Genomic DNA, 25,661 nt, shown 5'->3' with positions numbered 1-25,661 from the left:
GCACCTACCCCTATGACAACGGGAAGTGACTGCAAAGGAGGGAGGAAGGAAGCATGAAAGAGAAGGAGAGCAAGAGAGGCAAGCCAGACGGGATTCCCAAGAGGAAGCAACAGAGTGCTTCTTTTTCGACAACCTAAAATGTCATTCTCTTGATAGCAAAGTAAGATACAAGGCCCAGAATAACCCATAACTGGAGCCATAAGGAAGGGCCCCTAGAAGGGAACCACTTGGCTTGAGTATTATAACTGATGGCTCCCTGTAAGGTCTTAAATAACTTTACCAATGCACAGAATCAATTGTCCCTGTGAGTTCTGCAAAGTCAGAAATTGTTGCTTACTCAACTTTGCAACCACATTTGAAAGGGAACCAGGCACTGAGAGATGCACATTAGACAAACACCCCCTCACTTAATCCCAAATGACTTTATAAATAGTAGCTATTATATCTTTTCACAGAAGAAAAATCTGGGGCTTGGCAACATTAAAGGACTTGCTAGGGGTAACAGAGCTTGAGCCAGACCATGAACCAGGTAGATGTGATTCCCACTCTCAGATTTCTTCAAGATCAGTTGCCTCTTGTACTTCTCCTGCACACAGGAGGTAACCAATAACTATTACATTTAAGAGCGAGCTCCTGTACCCAGAAGTCACGCTGACCTCCTAAGGCTGATCAGACTGTCCAGGCTCCAGCAGAGGTGGCTTTACTAAAGCCAGCACCACAGAGGACCAGGCTTTGATCCTCTGTCCCTCCTGGTAGAGGCAAGCTGTGTCTTCTTCAGAATCACCTGGGTAAATTTAAAATCTCTGAAGTTCAAAGACATTCACTGTGTATTCTGACATTTCTCATGTGGTGCCTCAAAAGCCTTGGCTTCTGGAGGCACAGGGGGCATCACTCCCTAGTGAAATAGGACACCTTTCTTCATCCACTTCTGTCACATTGCTACACAACAGCAAGCCAAAGGTGCCGAGGCTCTGCACTCGCGTTGGTGTTTCATCTTTTTCTTGTGCGTGAGTAATGCCCAAGTCGACAGTCCTGTGAATCCACATGGATTCTGCCTCCTTGGGGTTCCACAGAATGAAAGAGCTTCATTCTAAATGGAGAATCTGCTCTCCTTGCATCTTCTTGGATCTCTTCTCCTCAAAATGATGACATCAGAGCCACTGCTCTTAGGTAGCATGCTTGTGGCTCTGAGGAAGCCATGTGGCCAGGGCATGGCCGTGACAGACTAATAGCTGTTTGCTGCGGCTCCTGGTACCCCAACTTGAGTAACAACAGAAACCGACGACCTTCAGGCAGCTGAGACTCACTACCCCCGTACCATGTGCAAGACACCTTTCTAAACACTTCATTTATATATATTAATTCATCCAGTATTCACAACAACCCTATGAAGAACACTCTTAACGTGCCCATTTTACGAAGACGGTGGCCAGCAACCCTCCCAAACACCCCAGAGGTGTTTATCAGAAAGAAGACTCAAATGTAAACTCCCGAGCTCCACAGCCCACTGCCTTCACCACCACACCGACCCACTGGTCTTGCTACCAGGCTTGTGGTAAAAGCGTGCATAACTTCTAATGTGAGCCTAACACGGATTTCATATTTGCTTATATCTGATTTTGTCTGCCAGAAACACTAGGTGAACACAGAAAACTGAACCAGGCTGAACTGAATGGCCTACGAGCGTATATGCACAACACGTGTGCGCACACACACACACTTTCTTCAAATATGTCCAAGCTACCTTAGTCACACTAGCTATGAGCCACACCCATTTGGTATTGCAACTTTCCCTCTGATTTCAGGTCTTCCTCCTTCCAGCACTTCACAATAACTTACTGCCACCCTTCTGACATTGTTATGGACTGAACTGTGTGCCCCCAGAATGCATACGTTGAAGCCCTACCTCCCAATGTGACTGTCTTGGGAGATGAGGCTGTTAATAAGGTAATTCAGGTTAAATCAGGTCATAAGGGTAGGACTCTACTCCAATATGATTGGTGTCCTTATAAGAAGAGGAAGAGACACCAGGGATGTGCACACACAGTGGAAAGGCCAGGGAAAGAAACCCCTGGAAAAACCAAACCTATGTCACCTGGGACTTTCAGCCTCCAGAACTGTGAGAAAATACATTTCTGTTAAGCCACACAGTCTGTGGTATTTTGTTATGACAGTCTGAGATAACACAGCAACAGCCACTACAAGCAAATGTTAGGTCTATTTCAAGGTCAAGTGCCATATTTATTGTAGTAGCTATGTATTTCTTAACCATTTAAAGTGTATAAAACTGCTCCTGTTTTTATTAGGTTCCTAGCTTATTTTCAAAGTGTCACTGATGAAATTTCCCAGCGTTGTGTCCCTAACCCATTCTTCTCACAAACCCTAAGTTATTTTGTTTTGTTGTGCGATTTTGCATGGTGTGGCCATTTTTAGGAATGCATATGTCATATGACAGCACAAGTGATTATACTACTGCCCACAGGTCAATGACTTACAGATCCTGAAGATGAAGCATAAAACATAACCTTTCTACAGTCGTCTTCAGGCACTCTGATGAGACTGGTTCTATTAAAAACATTTCAAGAAGGGTAGGTGCCAAGTACAGACACACATGATGTATAAACATTGGTGTGGGCACATGTATAAAATATGACACTGTATAAGCAGTAAATGAAAAAGGATTTATTTCTGGATGGTATGCTTTGAAGTCTTTCCCCCTACAGTTCTGTATGAACATTATGTAGACTTTTATAAATCCTCTACAATCAAAATCAATTATAAGGATTTGCATGATTCTACTCTAAATCAGAAACAAATAACAACTTTTAAAATACATTACACAACAACAAAAAATAGTACATAGGTTCAAAAATAACAGGGTTAAATAATAATATGAGGCCTTAATAAATTCAGTTATTCCTCTACATTGTGTCCTCTTTATTACCATCCAATTCCATGTTGAACAAAAATTATTGAAAAAAATATTATTTAAAAAGCCTTTAGAAATTTAGGCCTTAAATGAAAACTGACCACTCAAACGTAGGCAGAGCACAGCAGTAGTTAATATGCAGCCAGCCTGACCAAGGTATGGCCTGTCTTATATTTTTAGCAAAAATCTCTTTTCCTTAATTAGCCAACACACATGCATTAGAGGCCTAGCCATATGCCATCAAGGAATGTGTGAGGCTTGTTCTAAATGGAAAACCTGAGTTCACCGGACACAGATGGTAGGTCTAGAATAGAACGAGGGGGGCAAGGTTTAGGCTTATTCGAGGCAAAAGAGCAGACTGTCCATAGTACAGTTCATCGATCTTCAGAATTTCTGTAATGAAAGCAATGCTGCCTTGAGGATACCAACAGATTTGAAGAGTGCCTGGCTAGGCTAAATGAAACTGCACTCCATCAAGGCACCATATCCCAGGAATACTGGAGATAGGCATACCAATTACAGAACTATTCAAATTTTTCTATTAAATGGCAAAACTCTGAGAAATAGATGACTGTGCCTAGCACTAGGAGACTATATTCTCTTCCTTGAAACTCTGAAAGAACTACAAATAGTATTATTACCCTAAAGCAGGGTTCTGCAAACTATGGCTAGAGGGCCAAATCCAGCCTGCCATCTGTTTTTGTATGGCCCATGGGTTAAGAATAGTTTTTATTTTTTGTAATGTATTTTTTAAAGAATAATACTTTACGACACATGAAAATGACATATTCATATTTCAGTATCCATAAATACACTTTCACTGGAACACAGCCATGCACATTTGCATCGTCTCTGGCTGCTTTTATGCTGCAGCAGAATTGTAATTACAACAAGGTCCATATGATCTAAAATATTTATTTTGGGACCATTTATAAGAAAAGTTTGCTGACCTCTGTCCCAAAGCTAAAACTGACCTGAATACAACGTGCAGATATAAAACTGTTTAAGGTAATAGTCTTGCACACCAAGACATTCACTGAGCAATAACTAGGACTACAACAATGTACTTTGGATGACAGAAGTTGCTCTCCAAACCAGGGACTGTTTTGTATTAATGGAAAATAACCACAACTATCACCATAACATAAACAAAACAGCTCAACCCTGTACTTTTCAAGAACTAGAGACTGTCCACCAATTTTATGATTTTTTTCCCAGACTTATAATCAGCATCTACACATTGCTGATCATGTATCCTAGTACTGAAAAAACAAAGATACCGTTTCTCTAGAAGATAATAGTTTCTTATTTCCCCCTTCAAAAACTGCATTCATTATGAGGAGAATTTTGGCAGTAAATTTTGTAATTGACGCTCCTGTCATGGTCTAAGAGAGAAAATAATCAAAATTGAATTTTCTCTCTGGCAAAACTTTGTCCATTGCCAGAGTATGAAAGATATGGAAATGGTTTAAAAATATTCAGGGTTTTATTTCTATTTTTTTGCAAGTAGGTGGCTGTTTATGAAAACATGTTGAATATATTCCCCATACTATTTCCTCAGATAAAAGACTGATCTGAAATAAAGGAATATGAGAGACTCAACTACTTGTTTCCGATACGACCTCACTTCCCTTCCCCTGTCATCAATTATTAGGCTCCACTTTCTATGAAGGTCACAAGATAGCACTGATAATTTATAAACAGCTGTAAAAACTGCTATTTAGATTCAAGGTGACCAAGTTAGAAGCATGTAGGCAATTGGTTAACCCATTCATTTTTCAATGATGAATTAGCTCACGTTCAATGGAATCACAAACTAAGAAAAATCACAGGGCTTCTTTGCAGGAATAGTCACAATTTCGAAAGGATCCCAGGTTTTGATGAGTCTGCTGCCACTATACAGAAACATACAAATATGGAAGGATTGGGGGATAGTTTTAATCAGTATCAATTCTAAAATGGAATTCCTAAAGAAAAGGGAATCTTGAGCTGTCACCTTACTCAACAAACTCCGTAACTTCAGCAGCATATGGAGTAAGCTCCAATTCAAATCGCTGAGTATTAGTGTGAATATTCCTTGCCATAGATTTTCAGATTACATATGGGAGATTCATCTTTCCAATCTTTGAGACTGTTTAAATAAAAGCCCTATATTATATGTCCTCCTAGACCTGTGCTATGAAATGTACTGCACGATACTCAAAAATGATGAGCACAGGTAGGGTCCAAATGAAAGGAATGCCATTTATTCTGATATCTTATCTCCGCTTCTTCCTGTTATATCCAGCAAATATTTTAATACATTATTTATTTTATATTATCCTGAGTGATAAAAACCCACTTGGATGCAATTGTCAGAGAAGGATGATACAGCTTCACCAGTCCAAAGGCATAATCCCAACCGGCACCTGCTTCCATTAGGAACCAGTTGCTTCTAAAACGTCTCAAATGACATCTCATTTTTATAAATTCTTCACTCTCTCTTGAAATGCTCTATTTAAGTTGCCAATAAGAATTTCAACGCTTTTGCAAGAAGTATTTGTCAAAACTAACATGACTGTGAATGACTGACATAAAGCAAGAGAAAAAAAAATCACGTCAATGTATTAGCATTTTACGCGCAAAACAGCTTCTACTCAGTCCATCTACATGTAATGGATGTGCCAGAAATTGGACATGCCTGCATATGCTTACAAGCACAGTTTGGCTTGCATGTTGGTGCTATTCCACACTGCTGAAAGATGAAATACAATTATCCTGACGGAATTCTGTATTTTGGAAAATAGAAACTTATATAACAGAAAAATTATAGATTCTTTACATTTTGACCCTCAGGTGACAAGCTCCAAATTTGTGTTCTCTTGTTTTCCCATTTGATTTTTAGTATTTCTGAGCAGCAATTATCTTTCTTCTTAACCAGGGATGTGTGTTATAAGCACTTGGGGTATTTTTTTCCATGATATACATGTTCAGACTGTACCTGAGTCATCATCCTGACACCCTGGGATGGGGCTCGGGCACGTGTATTTTGAAAACATCACTAGGTGATTGTGAAATGCATCCTTAGTTAAGAACAACTATTCTAGATCTTTTTTTATATAGGTAAGTAAGTATGACACACACATTTGCATACAGAGACCACTATAATTCTACTTTATCCCTCATGGTGTTCTCTAAATGTTCTCCTTTGCCATTCCATTCTTTCCTCTGAATTTCTGCCTTTAAAATTGTCATGGAGCTTTCCATAGTCAGGTAATTTTCCTAGACAAATTTTATGCTAAGGCAGTATATATTAGGCACTCATTTATAGGAGCAAAGTGACAAATGAGGTCAGCAACTCTTTCCAAAACAATGCCATTTTAACACACAGTCATAACAAATTATTTATTTGGCAGAGTCTGTCTGTTAGGGTAAAGACTGAGAGGAATGAAAGAACAAGATGTGACCCTGTGGTCTTCAAGCAACACAGAACTGGAACTGAAATAGTTAAACAAGTTAAGTAACCATATAAGGCAGTATGTGATTCAGGGTTAAATTCCTAGTACTCTAAGGATGTAGGGGAAACTGTGCTCACTCCAGTCCCAATAGTCAGGCCACCCTTCACAGAGGGCCTGGGATTTGAAGAATGGTGAGGGGATAAGTAGGTGAGGCAGAGGAAGTTCCTGGCCTGAAACACCATATACAAAGCAGGAAGGAAAAAGGCACAGACAGTGAAAACACAACCCTCTAGAAGGAAGATGTCATTTGGGTGATGGACATTAAACAAGCAAAAGATAGACTCTAGTTATCAGGCTCAGGGACCTAATATTTATTCTATAGTTGTCTTAAAATCATCAAAGTTTTAAAGCATAAGAACATAGGGATAGTAGTATTTCAGAAAAATAATTTGGGATTTTTTGGTAGCAAACAAAATGTCTATGTGTATGCAAGATAAAAAAAAAATAAGGAGACATATGAAAGCATTTTGGGCTATAATGGTGAATTTACAAAGAATTAATAGAACTCAGCGGCTGATCGACTTCAGTTTCCAGCCTATGACAAAACGGAAGCATAAAAACAATAGGAAAAGTAAAGTCAGGAGTGGAAGCAAATTAGAATTGCTAGCTGGAGCTGGCAGAATGATGCCTTAGAAGAAACATCTGCACTGTACACATGGCTTTGGAAGAAGCTGGTGAGAGGAAATGATTTTAACACATAGAATGGAAGGTAGGGTAAGGAAAATATGAGATTGAAGACTAAATCTGGAGTGTCATTAACACATTAAAGACCACAGAGCAAACACAGAATAAATGATGCAAACAAAAGACCTTGGAAAGGCAAGAGAATCTAGTGGCAACTCACAAACCAAGGAAGAAGAGAGTTTCAAAACAAAACTTCATCAATACTATATCATACAACAGAAAGATGAAAGGCCACTGACACTGACCCAGTTCTAATCCCAGCAAACCCCCCGTGTACCCCAACCTACAGTTGATCTTTTCCCTTTAATCTTTACTGACTATCCATATCAATCCTACAACACACATATCTGGTTATTTATTTTTTTTTTGAGATGGAGTCTCGCTCTGTTGCCCAGGCAGGAGTGCAGTGGTGCAATCTCAGCTCACTGCAAACTCCGCCTCCCAGGTTTACGCCATTCTCCTGCCTCAGCCTCCCGAGTAGCTGAGACTACAGGCGCCCACCACCACGTCTGGCTAACTTTTTGTATTTTTAGTAGAGACGGGGTTTCACCATGTTAGCCAGGATGGTCTCGATCTCCTGACCTCGTAATCCGCCCGCCTTGGCCTCCCAAAGTGCTGGGATTACAGGCATGAGCCACTGCACCTGGCCCCATATCTGCTTATTTTCTAATATCTATCTTCGACCTACACATACTAAGATATTATGTCTTACTTCCACAACACTATTACAAGTTTCTTGATGGAAGAAATGATGTTATTTTATGCACCATCTCTTCCCCATCATGGTGCCTCCATATTACCATACCACTAGCAATCATTTAGAAGCATTTTTAATTGATTATAACTATGACTGTCTTATTTATTGTGGTATGCACATAATGACCTGTGGAATTCATGGAGAAGACATAGACACTGGTCTAGAGTTAGTACTTGCTACACAAAGTGTGATCTCTAGACCAATGGCACCAGCATCCCGTGGAAACTTGTTAAAAATGCTGCCATCCCAGACCAAGTAAATCAGATTCTGCATTTTAACATGATCCTCAGGTGACTGATGCTTATCTTAAAATCTCAAATACAGTGGTATTTGAGAGAAACTGGTGTAGACTCAGCATAGTAGGGGCTGGCACCAAAGTACCAAAGAAGTTAGTCAGAGGAGGGAAAGATGGCACATGATGTCCAGCACGCAGACATGTGCTGAGACCCAGCTTCACCCTTACTCGGACTTGTGGCTCAAAGACGGAGCCCAGGCCCTTTGGATATATGGCAGGGCCAAGCTGGGAAGCAATTTTGGCTTTTGACCAGGAGCCCAGATACATAAATCCTTCTCTCATAGACTGCCACTAAGTAAGTTCATTTACTGAGAGGGCTTTGCTGATTGTATCTACCAGGTTGTTTTTCCTGACTTTATAAATATTCTCACCTCCGAAAGACCCTGTTCATGTTCTCCATATTTCCTCATCCCTAGGAATTTGTGATATTTTTCTGCCTTCCATTCATTTCTCCTACAACATTAGGTTTCCCTCTAAGGATACAATTACTGAAATACTTTTTTGACATAATTGAAAGCCAAAGCTGAAAATGCAACTTCAACCCCAAACAGAAAGGGCCGCAACTAAGAGAGCTACGCTGAAAGCACTATTGTTTAAATGACCAGGTGTCAGGAAAAAGCTCCCGAAAGAAGAAATGGAGAAACTATTAGAAGACACAGGAACAGTAACACCCAAAAGATGGAAGACCACATAGGGTAATGACTCTCTGGGCAGCTCTTCCCTTTGTTGGGGATGTTCTCAATATTTCAATGTATTTTTCTTTTTTTCCTATAGGTAAGTGCATGAAGTATCACCACTTCAAAATATCACTGTGCTGGAAGAGCTCTCTGTGGGTCTTTTAATATTTTTAACAGCTTTATTGATATATAATTTATACACTATATAAAGTTCACATTTCAGAGATGGAAGAGACTTCCATTCCATCCCCCACTTTCAAGCAATGCTTCATTAAACTCACCCAGAAATATAATATAGCCATTTCTTAAATCTCCAGGAATACAGAAGATTGCCATGGCCCTCTGATAATATATCCTAATATCTCAGTTTTTATTAGTAGGAAGAACCTAAGTTGCCTTTATGAAAATTCAAACTATCCACATCTATAAAACTAATGATTTTTAATGCTATATTTCAAAGATGACTGATTGAAAAGACCATTGTAGACCCTTTTATAATATGCTTACTTTGTAGAAATTCCATTAAGAAGTGAACTTTATTTACTGTATCCAAAGTGGAAATCACAAATTCTTACCAACTACTGCTTCCTGTGTTTTTCCTGAACTATTTTCCCACCTGACTGCAGCTTTTTAAGGGCTGCTGAAGCCTGCACAGATCTGTATTTTTCACCTCAGGGTTGGCATGAGTACTTAGGTCTTTTCCTTCAAAAAGAGAAACAGCAGCTTACATGCTCTCACAGAACCTCGTCAGCGTGCTTGGCTTCTCCTGATTGCGTCTCTGTCGAAACCAGCGCTGAATGCTTCGAACATCCCAGTCCAGTTGCTTGGAGAGGCCTTCCAATCTCTTTTCATCAGGATGCTAGGAAACAAGGTACCAGAAAAATAATTTTCAATCCATTTTCATTTTCACCATAAACAGGTCTGCCCTTGTCTATATCTGAGGGGTTTTTTCTTCCCCCTATTGTTTACTATCTGCTACTGAGATTTCTATTTACCACTGAGGACCGAGGCCTTCCACTAGCAGCATGAACAAAAATAACCACTAGGACAAAAGTAGTTACTCATGAAACAACATTTAAAACATGAATCTTGCTCTAATGCTTGCAGTTCTCCTCATCAGCAATGTGCTTCCCGAAGGGCAACAAAGACTCAATGGAACATCCAACTAGCTGAGTCAACCCCATCAGCCTTCAAAGGAAGGGAGTCCATTGAAGGTAACTTTGTAAAGAGGTATCATTCAAATATCTCACTTTCTCAACAACAACAACAAAAATGCTATACTCAATGATCACATATCAAGATAATGTAGTAGAGACAAAAAGCATGGAAAAAAATCCCAAAATGCCTCACTTAAGCCTAAGGTACCATTTCTACCAAACACAGTTTATCTTTCTTCCCCTTCTCATACCCTTTGTTCCCATTTTTGACACATTCCTCTCTATTCATTTTCTTGGTCATCCCTTTGTAACTGTATCCCACATCAAGTCTTTTACTAAGACTATGCATTAGTTGAAAAAAGTAAACTTGGTGAAGTGGCAAGAGATGGCTCTGAAATGATAGGCACTTGTTCAATTCCTCACTCCACTGACCTCTTTGAGCCTCAGTTTCCTCATCTGTAAAAAAGAAAAGGTTGTTTACCAACCTAAATTATATTGCAACAAGAACCAAATATGAAACTGTATGTAAAACTCAGCAAATGTTAATTTTCCTCTTTCCCATCTGATATGGTTTGGCTATGTCCCCACCCAAATCTCATCTTGAATTCCCACGGGACCCAGCGGGGGAGGTACTGAATCATGGGGGCAGGTCTTTCCTGTGCTGTTCTTGTGATTGTGAATAAGTCTCATAAGATCTGATGGTTTTAAAAAGTGGAATTTCCCTGCACAAGTTCTCTTTTGTCTGCCACCATATGGGATGTGCCTTTCACCTCCCACTATGATTGTGAAGTCTCGCCAGCCACGTGGAACTGTAAGTCCATTTCCTTCTTGTTGTAAATTGTCCACTCTCAGGTATGTCTTTCTCAGCAGTGTGAAAATGGACTAATACACTATCCCTCCCCTCTCTTCAATGTGTTGGAGAATGTCTAGCCAACAATCACATGAGGGTGACATACTACACAACAATACCAAGCCATGTGAGCTCCATTCCTTTATTATATCTTTGCTTAATATTAACTATGTTTATTTAATCTTTCTTTGATTTGATACTAACGCTTTAATGCAAGTGATGGGGAAAAATAACCAAAAAAGGGGTAAGGAGAAGGCACACTGGCCAGCGTTCAAGTTATAAGGGTGAAACATATATACATATAGACACAACACCTTTCTAAAAGCAGCTCAAGCAGCTCTAGGGGTCAGTGCCATGGAGGGAATGCCTGTGCCTCCCCAAATATTGTATGTTGAAACCCCGTGCCCATTGTGATGGTATTAGAAGGTGGAGCCTTTGAGAGGTGATGAGATCATGAGGGGGGAGCTCTTGGATTAGATTAGAAGTTATTAGAAGAGACACTAGAGAGCTTGCCCATGCTTGCATGCTCTCTCTCTCAATCTGTTCAATGTGAGGATACAAGAGAAGATGGCCATGTGCCAACCAGGAAGAGGACTTTCACCAAGGGCTCAGCCACATCTGCATGCTGATCTCAGACTTCTAGTCTCCAGAACTGTGAGAAATAAATATTTGTTGTTTAAGCCACTCAGTTGATGGTATTCTGTTATAGCAATCAGAACTGACTAGAACAGACACACACCCAGAAAACATAGTCAAAATCGCTTTAGGGTACAAAATGTGCTGACCTTGTGCCTATAAATGTTATTTGCCAACTTTCGGTTAAGTATGTATTTTGAGGATTTTTGGTTTTTTGTTTTTTTGGTTTTTTTAGTAGTAGTAATGACACCATCTACACTCACCTTTGATGTCTCTCTTAATCAAAAACACGGAAAGAAGAAAAATCATTGCCTACAATATACCTTGGCTACATCATTATCCTAATGGAATTCATTTTTAATTTCAATTTATTTTCTAAGTTTATTAATAAAGAAAAAATTCATATGGTGCAAAAATGTAAAATTATCCAAAGTTTCACCTTCCAACTTTGTTCTCTTTCAATTCCTATTCTCCCCTTCTTGTCAGATAACCACAGTTATTATTAAATCAGTTTCTTTTTGCTTTTTGAGACACAGTCTTGCTCTGTTGCCCAGGCTGGACTGCAGTGGTACGATCTCAGCTCACTGTAAGCTCCGCCTCCTGGGTTCACGCCATTCTCCTGCCTCAGCCTCCCAAGTAGCTGGACCACAGGCACCCGCCACCACGCCCTGCTAATTTTTTGTATTTTAGTAGAGCCGGGGTTTCACCACCTTAGCCAGGATGGTCTCGATCTCATGACCTTGTGACCCGCCCACCTCGGCCTCCCAAAGTGCAGGGATTACAGGAGTGAGCCACGGCGCCCGGACTAAATCAGTTTCTTTCCAATATTTATGCAAATATAAGCAAACTTGAATATATATTATTATATCTCCCCTTGTCACAAAAATAGTTGCATACTACAGACATTTTTCTGGGCTTTGGGTTTTTTACCTTACAACGTATATTGAAATAGTTCCTTTTCACTATGTATAGAACACTCTCACTCTTTTGTAGAACTGTAGAGATATACCATAATTTACTTATCCATTCTACTATTAATGGACATTTAGTAGCTTCTGAGCTTGTTCTACAGACAATGCTACAATAAATAACCTTACCTGGGCCATTTTATACATGTTTCTCTCTGAGATAAGTTCCTGAAAGTGAAAGTTGTAGATCAAAGGGGTCTATGCATTCGTAATTAATTTTGAAATTGAAAAGTTATTCTCACTAGTGATTTTACCAATTTATACTCTCACAAGCAAGAGTGCCCATTTTCCAAAGCCTCTTCGATAGACTATGATATCAGACATATTCATTGTTTCCAGTCTAATACATAAAACAGGATCTCAGTTTCAGTTTCCTTTTTATGAGAGAAGCATTTTATCATGCGTTTCAAAAATCGACTGTATTTCTATTTTTTATGAAGAGCATATTCATGTCTATTGCCTATTTTTTCATGATTCCTTGGTATTCTCCTTGTTGATTTGTAAGGCATCTTCATTTGTTAGGGTGATTAAACCCTTCTCTGTACCAGAAGCTGCATACTTTTTCCAGTATGTCATTTGCATTTTAGAATTTGCTTATGATGTTTTTTGCTTGTTTTACTTCCAGAAATTTGATAAAAATATATTTGAATTTATCAGTCTTTTCTGTTATAGTTTTTACATTTGGAGTCATAATTAGCAAAGCCTCCTTCATTCCCCACGTTCAAAAGATTCTCCCAGGTTTCCTTTCAATAAATGTAGGGTTTTGATTTTTCTATTCAAATCTTTAGTACATTTGGAATACATATTGGTATTCAGTATGAGGAATGAATCTAACTTTGTTTGTTTCCAGATGGCTACTTATATACCATTCATCTTTTCCCCCATCAAAAATCCAAATCTTTTCTTCCACTGGTCTATTTATTCATGTGCCAGTACCAGTACTACACAGTTACTTTTCTCAGAAATCTTTATACATTTTCTATGTGAATTTCAGAATTAGCTTATCTATTTTCAAAATAAACAAATGGTCACACAAGGAACCCTGTTAGTACTTTCAATAAGATCATACTATTTCAATAAGATCATAATATAGGGTGAATTCACATCTTTATTTGTCTTTTGTGTCCTTCAAGAGTGTTTGAAAATTTTCCTCATTCAGGTCTTGCACATACCTTGCTATGCTTATTCCTAGCTATATTATTCTTTTAGGTTTCTACTGAGAATAAGGTACTTTCTTAATCTTTTATTATTTATTTTATTTTTTGAGATAGGGTCTAACTCTTGCCCAGGTTGGGGTGCAGTGGCGCCATCACGGCTCACTGCAGCCAGGATATCCCCATGCTCAGGTGATCCTCCCACCTTAGCCTTCCAGGTAGCTGGAACTACAGGTGTGCACCAACACACCTATTTTTATGTTTATTTTTTGTAGAGACAAGGTTTCACCATGTTGCCCGGGCTGGTCTCAAACTCCTCGGCTCAAGCAGTCTTCCCACCTCAGTCTCCGAAAGTGCTGAGATTACAGGTGTGAACCACCATGCCCAACCTCTTAGATCTTTTAATGCTTATTGTTTGCTTTTATATATATATAGAGAGCAAGATTATAACAAGACTCAATAAATACTTCTTTATGTATGAATAATTCTTCACAATAGCCATAGTTTTGTCAACTACTTTCCAATTTTTATGACTTTATTTTCTTTCTCTTACTTGCTAGTTCAATGTAAAATTTGGCACAATATAGAAATATAGATATAGAAAATAAGGGGCCAGGTTTGGGACTATGATACAAATATATTTGTCATGTAGCAGAAACCACCTATCCCCACTTAAACAATTTATTTTAATCAAAAAGATGTCAGGTTTCAGCATCCATGGAGTGTGATGTATTTTTCTCGTTAGATTTACTCATAAAATGAATTATATAGATTTTTATATCAAATTATAAATAATTCTTTTAATGTGTTACTAGGTTCAGTTCACTAATTTTTTATTTAGGATTTCCTTATCAATATTAACAATAAAATTTGGTCTCTAGTCTTGCTTTTGTTTTTTAGTGAAATTTTTGTCAGGCATTGATGTTAATGTCTTACTGTTATATTAAAAGAGAGCTGGATGGCTTTCTTAATTTTCTATGATACAGTTTAAGAGAATTATCTCCTGTTAAGGGTATGTTAGAATTTTCTGTGAGATGGACGTATTGATTCGCTTGACTACAGTAACCATGTCACCATGTGTAAGTATACTGAAACATTATATTGCACATCTTAAATATTCACAATAAACAAGGAGACAGAGGACATATAATTTTTGATATTATAGGTATGAGTTTAGGCCTTCACATCTTTAAAATGCTAATCACCTGAGCAAAGGAAATAAAATATACCTACATGTTCAATAAATGGTTTGGGTTAATGAAAAACAAAATCTTTTGTGAGAGCATCTGAGCCTGGTACTTTTTTGTAGTTTAGTTCCTTTAATTTGATCTTTACATACACACACACACACACACACACACACGCATGCGCACACACACACAGAGACAGAGTAAATTATATTGCTAGAATAAATTTTGTATTCAAGTTTTTCTATTACATTTGCCCCACTCTCTTAATTCTCCTGTTTCTGTGGTTATCGACCTTAACATTATTTGTGCTTGCTTTTTTTCTTAGTCGAGTTAGCGGCCTTTTGGTAAAACAAAAATAAATAAAGGATTTGGGGATTTTTTTTTTAATTCTATAGTTTTGCCAACTCATTGATTTTAGTGTTATCATTATTACTTTCTTCCTTCTGCTTATCTCCATTCATTTTGTTGTTCTTGTTCTAATGTTTAACCAAGTGGCTATTTTTTTGATATCTGTATGAGTTTTCAATGAGCACTGCTGCAGCATAGCACATAAAGATAGTGCTTTCATTACCAATGTTTTCTAAATATTCTGAAATTTCAATTTTACCCAAGAGTTAATAAGACAGTATTTATAAATTTTTAGGATGAAGAGGTTTTCTTTTCTGATTTTTCTGTTTTCTAATTTCTAGTATTAAATCATGCCTAATTTTTTAAAATCATAGTTTTTTTAAACATAACACAGCATCAATTTTATAAGTATTTAATAGCTACTTGAACAGAAAGTACAGTCTCTACATTCAGAATATAGGATTGTAAATGTACCCCCTTAGATCTTCCTAATTATGTTCCTTAGAATTTCTACATTCTATTTTATATTTTCTCACTGACTCTATCATGCCTCAGAGGTAAATCAGAATTTCTTTCTGTTGTGTTTCTATCTTTTCTTCAATTCTTTTTTATGAATATATAGACACACTAATATTTAATACATATATGATTCATAACTATTTGATCTTCACCATGAATTGTAACCTCTGACAATAAAACACCAATTCTCCCTTTCGTTGAATGCTTTTAGAAATCCTACTTTGTTATTTATATGTGCCTGGATACCCTCACCTATGCTCTTCTTTTCAACATTTGTTACTACTTTGTCTTAAGGTGCCCCTCACATATATACTTTTTTTTCCTGACTGCATTGTCTTTCTACGGCTGCTGTTAACAAAGCTCCCTAAACAACAGAAGTGTATAGCCTCCTGGTTCCGGAGGCTGTTAAGTCCCAGATGAAGGTGTTGAATCGTTTGCTCCTTCTGAAGGATGTGAGGGAAAAATCTGTAGCAGGCCTCTCTCCTTGGCTTGTAGATGGCTGTCTTTTCCCTGTGTTTCTTCACAGCATCTTCCCTCATGCCTATCTCTGTGTCCAGCTGTCCCCTTTGTATAAGGACAGCCGGCATATTGGATTAGGACCCACCATAATAATCCCACTTTAACTAATTTACCTTTGTAAAGATCCTATCTCCAAATAAGGTTACATTATGAGGTACTAGGGGTCAAGATTTCAATGTATACATTTTGGGGAGGAAAATAATTCGACCCACACCAATAACCAAAGCCTGAATTAGTTTTTATTATATAAATTAAGTCCATTTATGTGTTAATATGATTATAAGTTTGTTTATAGCTCTCTACTTTAATTATGTTCTATTTTCCATTTTGATGGTTTTAAAAAATATTTTACTATATGGCTTTTTTTTTTTTCCTTTTGGGAGTAATTTCTGTTCTGATGGTTATCCATACGACTCTCTTTTCCATCTCTAATAAGTCAAACAAGCAATATTTAAAGTAACCTTATTTCCTCCACCTTATTAAAGTAGCCTTATTTCCTTCTCCTCCACCACCCAATACTACAATAGTCAATAATATTATCTTTCTTAGCGTTTACTCTTGTACTATTAAATATGCATATACTTCTAATGATTTGCCAGCTTTAACTGATATGCTTTGACTCCCAACTCTTAGAGATCATGCAATCCGTGAACTGATTCTGCCTCCCACCTTCTTCCCCTCTACTCAGTTACTGCTGTATCATTTCTACACTGTGAGAACCTAGAACATTAACATTCTGTCTGTCACCATTCCTCATACTTCTTTTTTAGTACTACAGTTTAAATATATTCAAAACTTACAAACATTCCCAGTGATCTCTTGGTCAGCTAAAATTAATGATTTAATAAAGTCTCTTCAAGAAAGACTCATGTAATAATATCTCTAAATTTTTTCATGTTCAAAGATGTCTAACATGATGTCTATAACCTTTACAGAGTAAAAACAATTTGGCTAGATATAAAATTCTTAGTTCACATTTTCCTTGGGAATATTGAAAATGTTACTAGAGAAAAGCCTACAATCACATAACATTTTCCCTAAAAAAAGAGATCTGATTTTTTACCCAGCTGCTCAGTGAAGTATTTCTTTACTTATCAAGTCCAGCTACTTTAATAATGTAAGTCTTAGTGTTGAACTTTCTGGGTCCATTTTCACTACATTCTTGTTAACATATTAAAATAAACCTCCATTTATTTCAGGAAAAAATCTTGAATTATATCTCAGAAGTTGTTTTAATTCATTGTCTTATTTTGCTTTTCCTTAAGGGATTCCTATTACAGAAATGCTCGATCTATTTGCCTATATGTCCATTTTTTAGCTCTTTTTGGTTTGTTTCATTTAATTCAGTTTTATTCTTTCTATCTTCCATAGTCTTTGCTGAGTTTCCTGCAGTGACTAGTGTTTCCTGCCTTCTTCCCAATTTTGACTTTTTTCCTGTGATGGATTTGGTACTTTTCTCTGAACTCTACCAGCTCACATTCCACCTCCTCTTGTTGACCAACTATTTCTTTCTTTAGTTCTTATAGTTCTTCTTTGTGATCTTCCTTCACAGAGTTACTGCTTCATTTTTTTAAATTTATGGTAAAATATTTAATCACAATTTTCATTTGCCTCTTTAGCCTCATTATTCTAGTGAAAATTTTGTTAACAGGAGTTGCTATACTTTCCTTTCATTGTCTTTGATGTTGTGTGAGTTGCTTCTTTACTAATCATCTTTAAATTAGTTGAATTTTCTTGACCTGCTACTTCCAGTATGGGGAGCAGGAAGGATGCTCTTCCAGTCTGGCTGCCAAGAAGGGAGATGGCCTCCTGAAAACATACCCTTCAGGTGGCTTTATGTGTCCCTCCTCCATTCCCACCAGCCTGGCTCACCTGTTCCTGCACCTACTGTTGCAAATAGTGGGTGGTGCTTTTGTCTGCTCAACTCTTGAGAACTGCCTTTGTGCTGGTTTTCCTGTAATCCACCCCCACAGGGCCCTCCGGACACACTTCACGCTTTTCACTTCCTCATACTTGGTTTCTGCCCAATCTAGTTAGCCTTTATATATGTTTTGAAATCTAGAGATATGCCTCTCCTAATTTGCCAAATAAAACATGTGAGATTTTCTTTCATTTTTTTCTTTCTTTCTATGTGTTTGTGTGTGTGTGTGTGTGTGTGTGTATACACTGTATGTGGGGTGGGGGTTTCTTATTGTTCTTTCCTTATTATTCTCCATAAGTTTTTTTGAAAGATTTACAGGCAAAGAAATGAATAATGGTGACTCACATAAACATTTATATATTACAAACACCTAGGTTAATCTTAAAAACATTATTCTTAACCAGTACTAGGAGGGGAAGAAGGAAAGTATAAAATAAAAATGAAAGGAAATAGGTTATTGAGGAGAATTAGGAAAAACAAATTATAGGAAATCTGCCTTTCACTTTAAAATTTAGTCTAACATACCAAAAGCAAATTTTATTATTTCCCTGGATCATAAAACCTGGCTTTATACCTGACATACATTCTCACCCCCATGGCTTAAGCACTGATTTGATTAGAAAAGTGAGGTAGTTAGCATCACAGGTATGTACAAATAATATGGTAGGAGAATCCCCAAAAGTTAAAAGCATATTTATCCAGAAAATTCTGAATATAACCAGTTAAGAAACAACAAAACCAGTTAAGAAACAGGAGCTCAAAAATATTCACTAAACAAATAATCATTCTGTTCATTTGAATGGGTCTGACAATCCACAATTGTAGATGTTCTGGTCCCATTCCAATACTATTGATGAGAATCTCTAGAAACATGATGCAACACTCTGCATTTTAACCCTCAGGTGATCCTAAATGCAAATCAAAATATGGGAACCAATGGGACAAAAGATGCCATATCATTTACTGAATGATTTACAAGATTATTTAACCCTCATGAATGCCTGTGAGATGCTTATTCAAAGATTTTTACAAATGAGCTTATCTGCAGCCTAGGGAGGTTAAGAAACTCACCTAAGGCCACAATGACAGACACAGCAGAGCTGAGGTTCCAACACAAATATCCAGGTATGACTGGCTCAAACACCAAGGCTTCTAATTATTTTACAATAGGAGTAGTTTCTATAAAATGTTTACAAAATTTTAGATAGGGGATGGGGGAGGAGAGAGAGATAGGCAACAGGCAGACAGGTGTTACTTCAAAAGGAAAGACTGCTAGAGAATATATAAGGGTTCAAATTTTTCAGCTATTAATAATTTCACAAAGGAGAACCAGATAGTCAGGGCATGTGACCTGTGCTGTCACACAAGAAAAAACACATTCAGAAAGGTCCACATTTGGGGTTGGAAACCCTGTAGTCACCATCTTGAAATTCTTAACAGTTCTATCATGGAATTTGTGCTTTATAAATGAAGCCCAATGGGGCAAAGGAGCAGGTGCCAGAAGCTTGGATTCTTGGCTCATACACAGTCCCACCACTTCCGCCAGATGTGTGTGTGGTCGCCCAGTTCCTCATCTCCTGGCTTGTAGCACCCACCAGCCTCCCTGTCTCCCCACCTCCTAGTGACTGCTGCTGCCTTCAGCCCCCAGTAGAAGGACGAGTGCAAGCACAGAGAGTCGGGGGTCGAGTTTCAGAGAGGATGGAGGCAGCTACCCCAGTGCATGTGGTTGGCGACTCGCTATGGCTAAGCCTCTTGTGTACCCCTGGATCTGGGCATAGAGGTTGCAATGCACTTGAAGGTCACTCATCACCCATGGGTTGGGGCAGTGGGCCTGGAGAGAGGCCTGACTCTATTTCTCTGCTCCCCTGAACCAAGGTACAGTGTGTCAGCCAGTGGCTGGAAAAAAGGGAAACCTGGCAGCTGGTGGGTCATGTGCACACTAAGTCACAGGGTGTACCCCCCAGGTACCTGTGAGGGTCTATACTTTCCCCAAGAGTCTCCCCATGCCATTAGGGAACACGATATTACACAGCAAATAAAAAACACTTTGACCAGGTATGGTGGCTCACAGCTATAATCCCAATACTTTGGGAGGCTGAGGCAAGAGGATTGCTTGAAGCCAGGAGTTCAAGACCAGCCTGGGCAACATAGTGAGACACTATCTGTACAAAAAAATTTTTTTAATTAGCCAGGTGTGGTGGCCCACACCTGTAGTTCCAGCTACTTGAGAAGCTGAAGCAAGAGGATCATTTGAGCCCAGAGTTTGAGGCTGCAGTGTGCTACGATTATGCCACTAGACTCCAGCCTTGGGAACAGAGTGAGACCTTGTCTCAAAACCAAAAACAACAAACAAAAAAACACCTTGACAAGTAGAGAGAGACTAAGGGAGGAAGGAAAAAGTTTTATATTTTTGTACTCTTAATGGCACTTTTTTTCATGCTTTCTGAACAAGGGGTCCCACATTTTCATTCTGTACTGGGCCCCACAAACTATGTAGCCAGTCATATACAGAAATTTTAAGGGTTCATCTCTCACACTTGAAGGATTATAATCATGCCCTTCTACAAAAAGGCAGCTGAACTGTAGTGAGGCCAGGATACTGGATGATCATTCACACACATATACAAATGCACACTTGGTTCCAGCTGTCCCAAGTCCTGCCCCTCCTATTCCAGTCAACTGACTGGTTATATTTCGTATCACAAATAAGATAGGAGAACTACAAAGAATACAAGGGAAAACGGTTCCAACTTTTGCTGCATTTATATTTCACACATGACGCTTCTGTTTTAATCATGTAAAAACCTCCAAAGGAATCACCTTGGAAACTAAAAGATATGCTCATTCAAATTAAGTAGAAGCAAGTATTCTTTTTTTTTTTTTTTGTATGTTTGTTTTGAGACGGAGTCTTGATCCATCACCAGGCTGGAGTGCAGTGGCGCAATCTCGGTTCACTGCAACCTCCGCCTCTTGGGTTCAAGCCATTCTTCTGCCTCAGCCTCCCGAGTAGTTGGGACTACAGGTGCACGCCACTATGTCCAGCTAATTTTTATATTTTTAGTAGAGATGGGGTCTCACCATGTTGGCCAGGGTGGTCTCAATCTCTTGACCTCATGATCCGCCCTCCTCGGTCTCCCAAAGTGCTGGGATTCTAAGCGTGAGCCACCGTGCCTAGCCAAGCAAGTATTCTTTAGAGCAGCCAATCTGGCTGCAAAATCTTTTTATTACCTTTATGGAGGAAATTTCTCCAGTAACTGTAAAAAACATAAGGCAAGGGAAGTGAAACATCCACTGCAGGATTTTTAAGGAGAGGCAACAAATTTGGGGAAAATTTAAAAAACAAAAAACCCTCATTTTATTATTCATTTAGAATACTATATGTTTAATGTACTTAGAGTAGTTCACAAAGAGACCCCAAATATGTTATAATCACACTCACAAATGAACCTGAGATGTCCCTACACACCTGTTTTTTTAAGAGGGAAAAAGTTGTTTCACTCAAGTAATTTGATACACTAAATGAAAATGCAAGCTTTTTTTTTAAAATATATTTTCTTCTTTTAAATACCATAAGATATGTGTCCCTTCAGACAGGAACTTGGCAATCTGAAATGACCCCATAAAAACCACCAAAAGAGCTTTTCCTAAAATTCCATTCATTCTTCTCTTCTTCCTAGCAGGGATATGAAAAACACCTGGTCGTTTCTTAATTTTTTGAGGAAAAAAAAAATTTTTAAAGGACAGAGGGAAAAACTCTAGAGAATTTTGGAAGAAATGAAGACCATAAAATAGGCGAAAGTATTTGGATATCTGAATTAATAGTTGTAAGACGAGATAGCTAGTACAAATGGCTAGAAACACAAATATCAAGAAAAGAAATAGAATTTGCTTAATTCTATCAAATCACATCTTGGAAGCCTGGGTAATTCTCCCAGAAAAATGAAAGAGAGAAAATGAGCCATTTAATATATGAACACACAATACTTCTCATAGAACACTGTATTTCTCCTTGTCCAGACAAGAATAAGGTAAGATATATAAAAACTCTGTAATTTGCTTTATTTTCCTATGGCCTTCAATTGAGGGTTTCTGACTTCGGCATTCTCCTCCCTCTTTGTTCTGAAGGAGATCTGAACTTGGGATGGGGGTGGAGGCAGGAGACACGGTCTCTTCTCCCCGCTTCTCTTCCGCTCCCTCCTTCCCACTCCTAGTTTGGGCTTCATCTCCCACCTGTGTATCTCCTCCCTTTTATTCTCCACAGTGAACCTATCTCTTCACTTAAGACTCTTCTGACCCTCCTTCATACATTCATGGTACAATCTTTTATCCTGCAATTATGCCTTCTTCTTGTTTTTGTTTGCATTTGTCTACTTATCACAGCTCCTAGAATCTATGGACAATGCTACAAGCCAAGAGGTCCTTTTTTTCACACACACATAAATCACACTCTTCAGCTCTACCCAGTCACCTCCACAAAGTCCCTCCCAGCCCTCATCTTGCTTCAAGTCAAATCTTGCTTCAGGTCACATGTGATTAAAAGAGTCACAGAATTAGACTAATTGTTATTTAATCAAGACTCTTCTGAGGCAAGCTACTAAAAATCAACCTGAGCGTAAACTACCAGGTCTAAGACAAGCTCATCTTCATTCCACTTCTACTACTCTTACATTCCTTCTGACAACATGTTCTCCAGCATGAGGTTAGGCAAAAGTTGATTCTCCAAACCCAGAAGGGGAGGAAATGAATGACAGCAGGCTGAGAATGGTGACCGGGGACAATTCATACCCCCGGAAAGGACAATCATACCTTCGTAATTGCAGTGAAGACCTTTTCCAGAATGGCATTGGGCGGAGCAATCTGTGGTCCATTGGCCTGAATGTTGAGGGCTATGGCACACGGTTTGGCTACAAATCTAAAAATTACAAAAAGAAAAAAGTAGATGGTCAGAATTTATTCTTTCTATGTGATTCTTAATGCCACCAGTTACACATAACTCAATTATCCCAATAAAGTGTTGGTAGGATTTCATGGGTGTACATTGTCAACACTCCCGTCAGTAACTGTAAGGCCGACTTAACCATTTTTCTCTCCATTAGCCCCCAGCAGTAACATTAAAAAAGAAATCCTTTTAAAACATTTAAACCCTCCAATCCTCAACTTCGAATAAGACAAAGCTAGAAAGACGATCAGATGAAAATATAAGTGTGTAAGATAGAAATAAAACAATGATTTCAAAATGAGATAACTTATAATGTTCTTACACAGAGCAATAGTCATGCTATATTTTCACTGTGAGAAAATGTTTACTAAGCATCTAATTATGCATGCAGACAGAGCGCTTTGATCACCCCTAGTCATAAACTTGGCAATTTTTGTCTCCATAATCAAAGTGTGCTAAATTCAGCCCCAATCCCTTATGGCTTCTTAAAATTCTCTGCTTTGTGGTTATTTGCTTTTTTCTCATAAAGAGTAATGAAGGATGTCAAAAGGCATGATGTCCCAGACAAGATGAAAAGTCGTAAGTGTTTATGTATGAACATCCACAAAACTGTTTTTATCCTAAGCCAATGCCTACGTCAAGAGGAATGAGAGGACTGAGCCTTCTTTCTGGTCTCATTTGCTATGTGAATGAGGTGCTGAAGGGGAGCAGGTGAAGTGCATGGGGCCCCAAAGATGTGGGGACATCACTAATAAAGCTATGTTAAAAAAATTAAAAGTTGTTTTAGACTAAATGCTCAAGAAATAAAACTCTGTAAATATTCATTTTCAGTAGTAACATTGAACATTTTCTACGAATACAGAACAATTTTATATCATGTGACAGTATTACCCAAATTAATTCACTGTTGGTCAAAGGCAACAATTGATAAATATGTAAAACAGACCAGGAGTAAATCTTAGATGAAGCTTCCTTAATGACAGTTGATGAGATTAAAGAACAGTAGACAAGGTTTTTGTTGTTAAAGTAGGGCCAGTGAAACTTATATACAAAGTACCACATAATATCCTACTGGGTCCTATTACAAGTAAAAGTGAAGAAATTTATTTAAACAGGAAAATAGAACACTGTAGATGTACAAGCCTAAACCAGGAAAGACAGACACAGAAAACGCACCGTAATACTTGGTACACTGGGCTCTCTGGGACAAAGCTGGGAAGGAAGAAGAATCACCCTTTCCCGATATACAAATCCTCTAGATACTGGAGTTTTCCCCAAATTTCTACATTCTCAATTCTGTTTAATGTAAAATTTTCTGAGCGGTATTACCTACATTCCTACCTTCTTGGCAATAAGTATAACCTTTTCCTAACGACTCTGGCCCCTTTTTATAAATGATAATCATGGGGCTATGGCTGTAGTGATGAAAGAAGGAATTTAGTAGGCAATGATCACAAGAAAGAGTCTAGAACTTGTTTCCTTGACAAGGTTTCCTGCTTTGTGGTTATTTGCCCCTCATCATAAGGTACAAAGAGGGGGGTGAAAAGACATGTGGTCCAGCAAAAGCAAATGATAAGGTAAGACCACAAAATGCATTTGGTGTGAAGGACACAACTATTCCAATGGTTTCCTTCTAGTCTTTCCAGTTGGACTCCTCCCCCGCCCTCCCTCAGCCTCCCCTTCCCACACCTCTGACAAACTGTGTTCCAATTCCCTTCGGACTTTGTCATCATCTTTGTAGCAGTCTGCTGTTCCAGAACAGTCTTCTTTCTTCATCTAACTAGCACAGAGTCTCAATGCAGAAGCTGATCATTTCCTCTTTGTAAGCCCTGTGACAATGCCTGTGCATACACAGGAGGGGGTCAAGACATTTAATCAACTGGTTATCTTCAGTAAATATGTTTTGTTGTTGCTACCATGGTGTTGAGTGCTGCTGACAAGTTGACATTCTCTGTGTGCCCTGTAACAATGCATGGGCAGGCAGTAGGGGAGTCAAGAAATTTACTCAACACCATCTCTTCAATAGCAACTTCCTCACCTCCGTTATCCGCCAAAAAAACAAAACAAAACAAAACAAAACAAATTTTTAGTATTTGTTATACAACATAATGTATACATCTCTCCTTCTCTGAGTTTCAACCCACTTTTAAAACTCTATTTTCTTTAAATTCCAAGAAAGAAGGCAACAGTGTACCACTTAACAACTTATCAAATTTCAATAATCAAAATTATCAAATAAATATGATGCTGTTAACGTATTTTTAAAGCAATATACGAAGGATAGGGTGGGAATTATTTCTGCTGCTATCTGGCTACGGAGACTTAGCTACAGAAATTAATCTCTCTCTGCCTCAATCTCCTCACATGTGAAAAATTATTATAATTATATATGTACACGTATGTGTTTCTACAAATACATGTATTACAAATCATATCATAGAGTTTCTTTGCCTAAAATGTTTGACAGGAGCCATGGGTAAGGTTTCACATAATAGCATTTACAAACCATGCCTTTCCTGGGCCCAGCGGTTCACCAGCCTCAGCTACACTGAACCAAGCCATGTGTATTCAAGTTGTAAAAGTATTATACCAAGCAGAAGCAGAAAAAAGAGACCAGATGT

The 25,661-nt window shown here is 38.3% G+C and overlaps 2 protein-coding genes across 2 annotated transcripts in view; both read right to left on the bottom strand.

The window, feature by feature from the left end:
- NOSTRIN (nitric oxide synthase trafficking) overlaps window positions 1–24,707 on the bottom strand; it is a 312,960-nt gene extending 288,253 nt beyond the window's left edge. The window contains exon 1 of the mRNA XM_001103102.5: window positions 24,698–24,707. The gene's annotated coding sequence lies outside the window, so the exon portion shown is untranslated. The remainder of the gene's footprint in view (window positions 1–24,697) is intronic.
- The window catches only part of CERS6 (ceramide synthase 6), a 312,767-nt gene that overhangs the window by 198,455 nt on the left and 88,651 nt on the right, over window positions 1–25,661 (bottom strand). Inside the window, 2 exon segments of the mRNA NM_001266123.2 lie at window positions 9,568–9,698; window positions 22,908–23,013. Of these exon segments, the coding sequence (NP_001253052.1) occupies window positions 9,568–9,698; window positions 22,908–23,013 (237 nt within the window).

Source organism: Macaca mulatta, chromosome 12 (assembly GCF_049350105.2).
Source record: "Macaca mulatta isolate MMU2019108-1 chromosome 12, T2T-MMU8v2.0, whole genome shotgun sequence".
Lineage (NCBI taxonomy): Eukaryota > Metazoa > Chordata > Mammalia > Primates > Cercopithecidae > Macaca > Macaca mulatta.
This window is presented reverse-complemented; position numbering and strand designations above follow the sequence as displayed.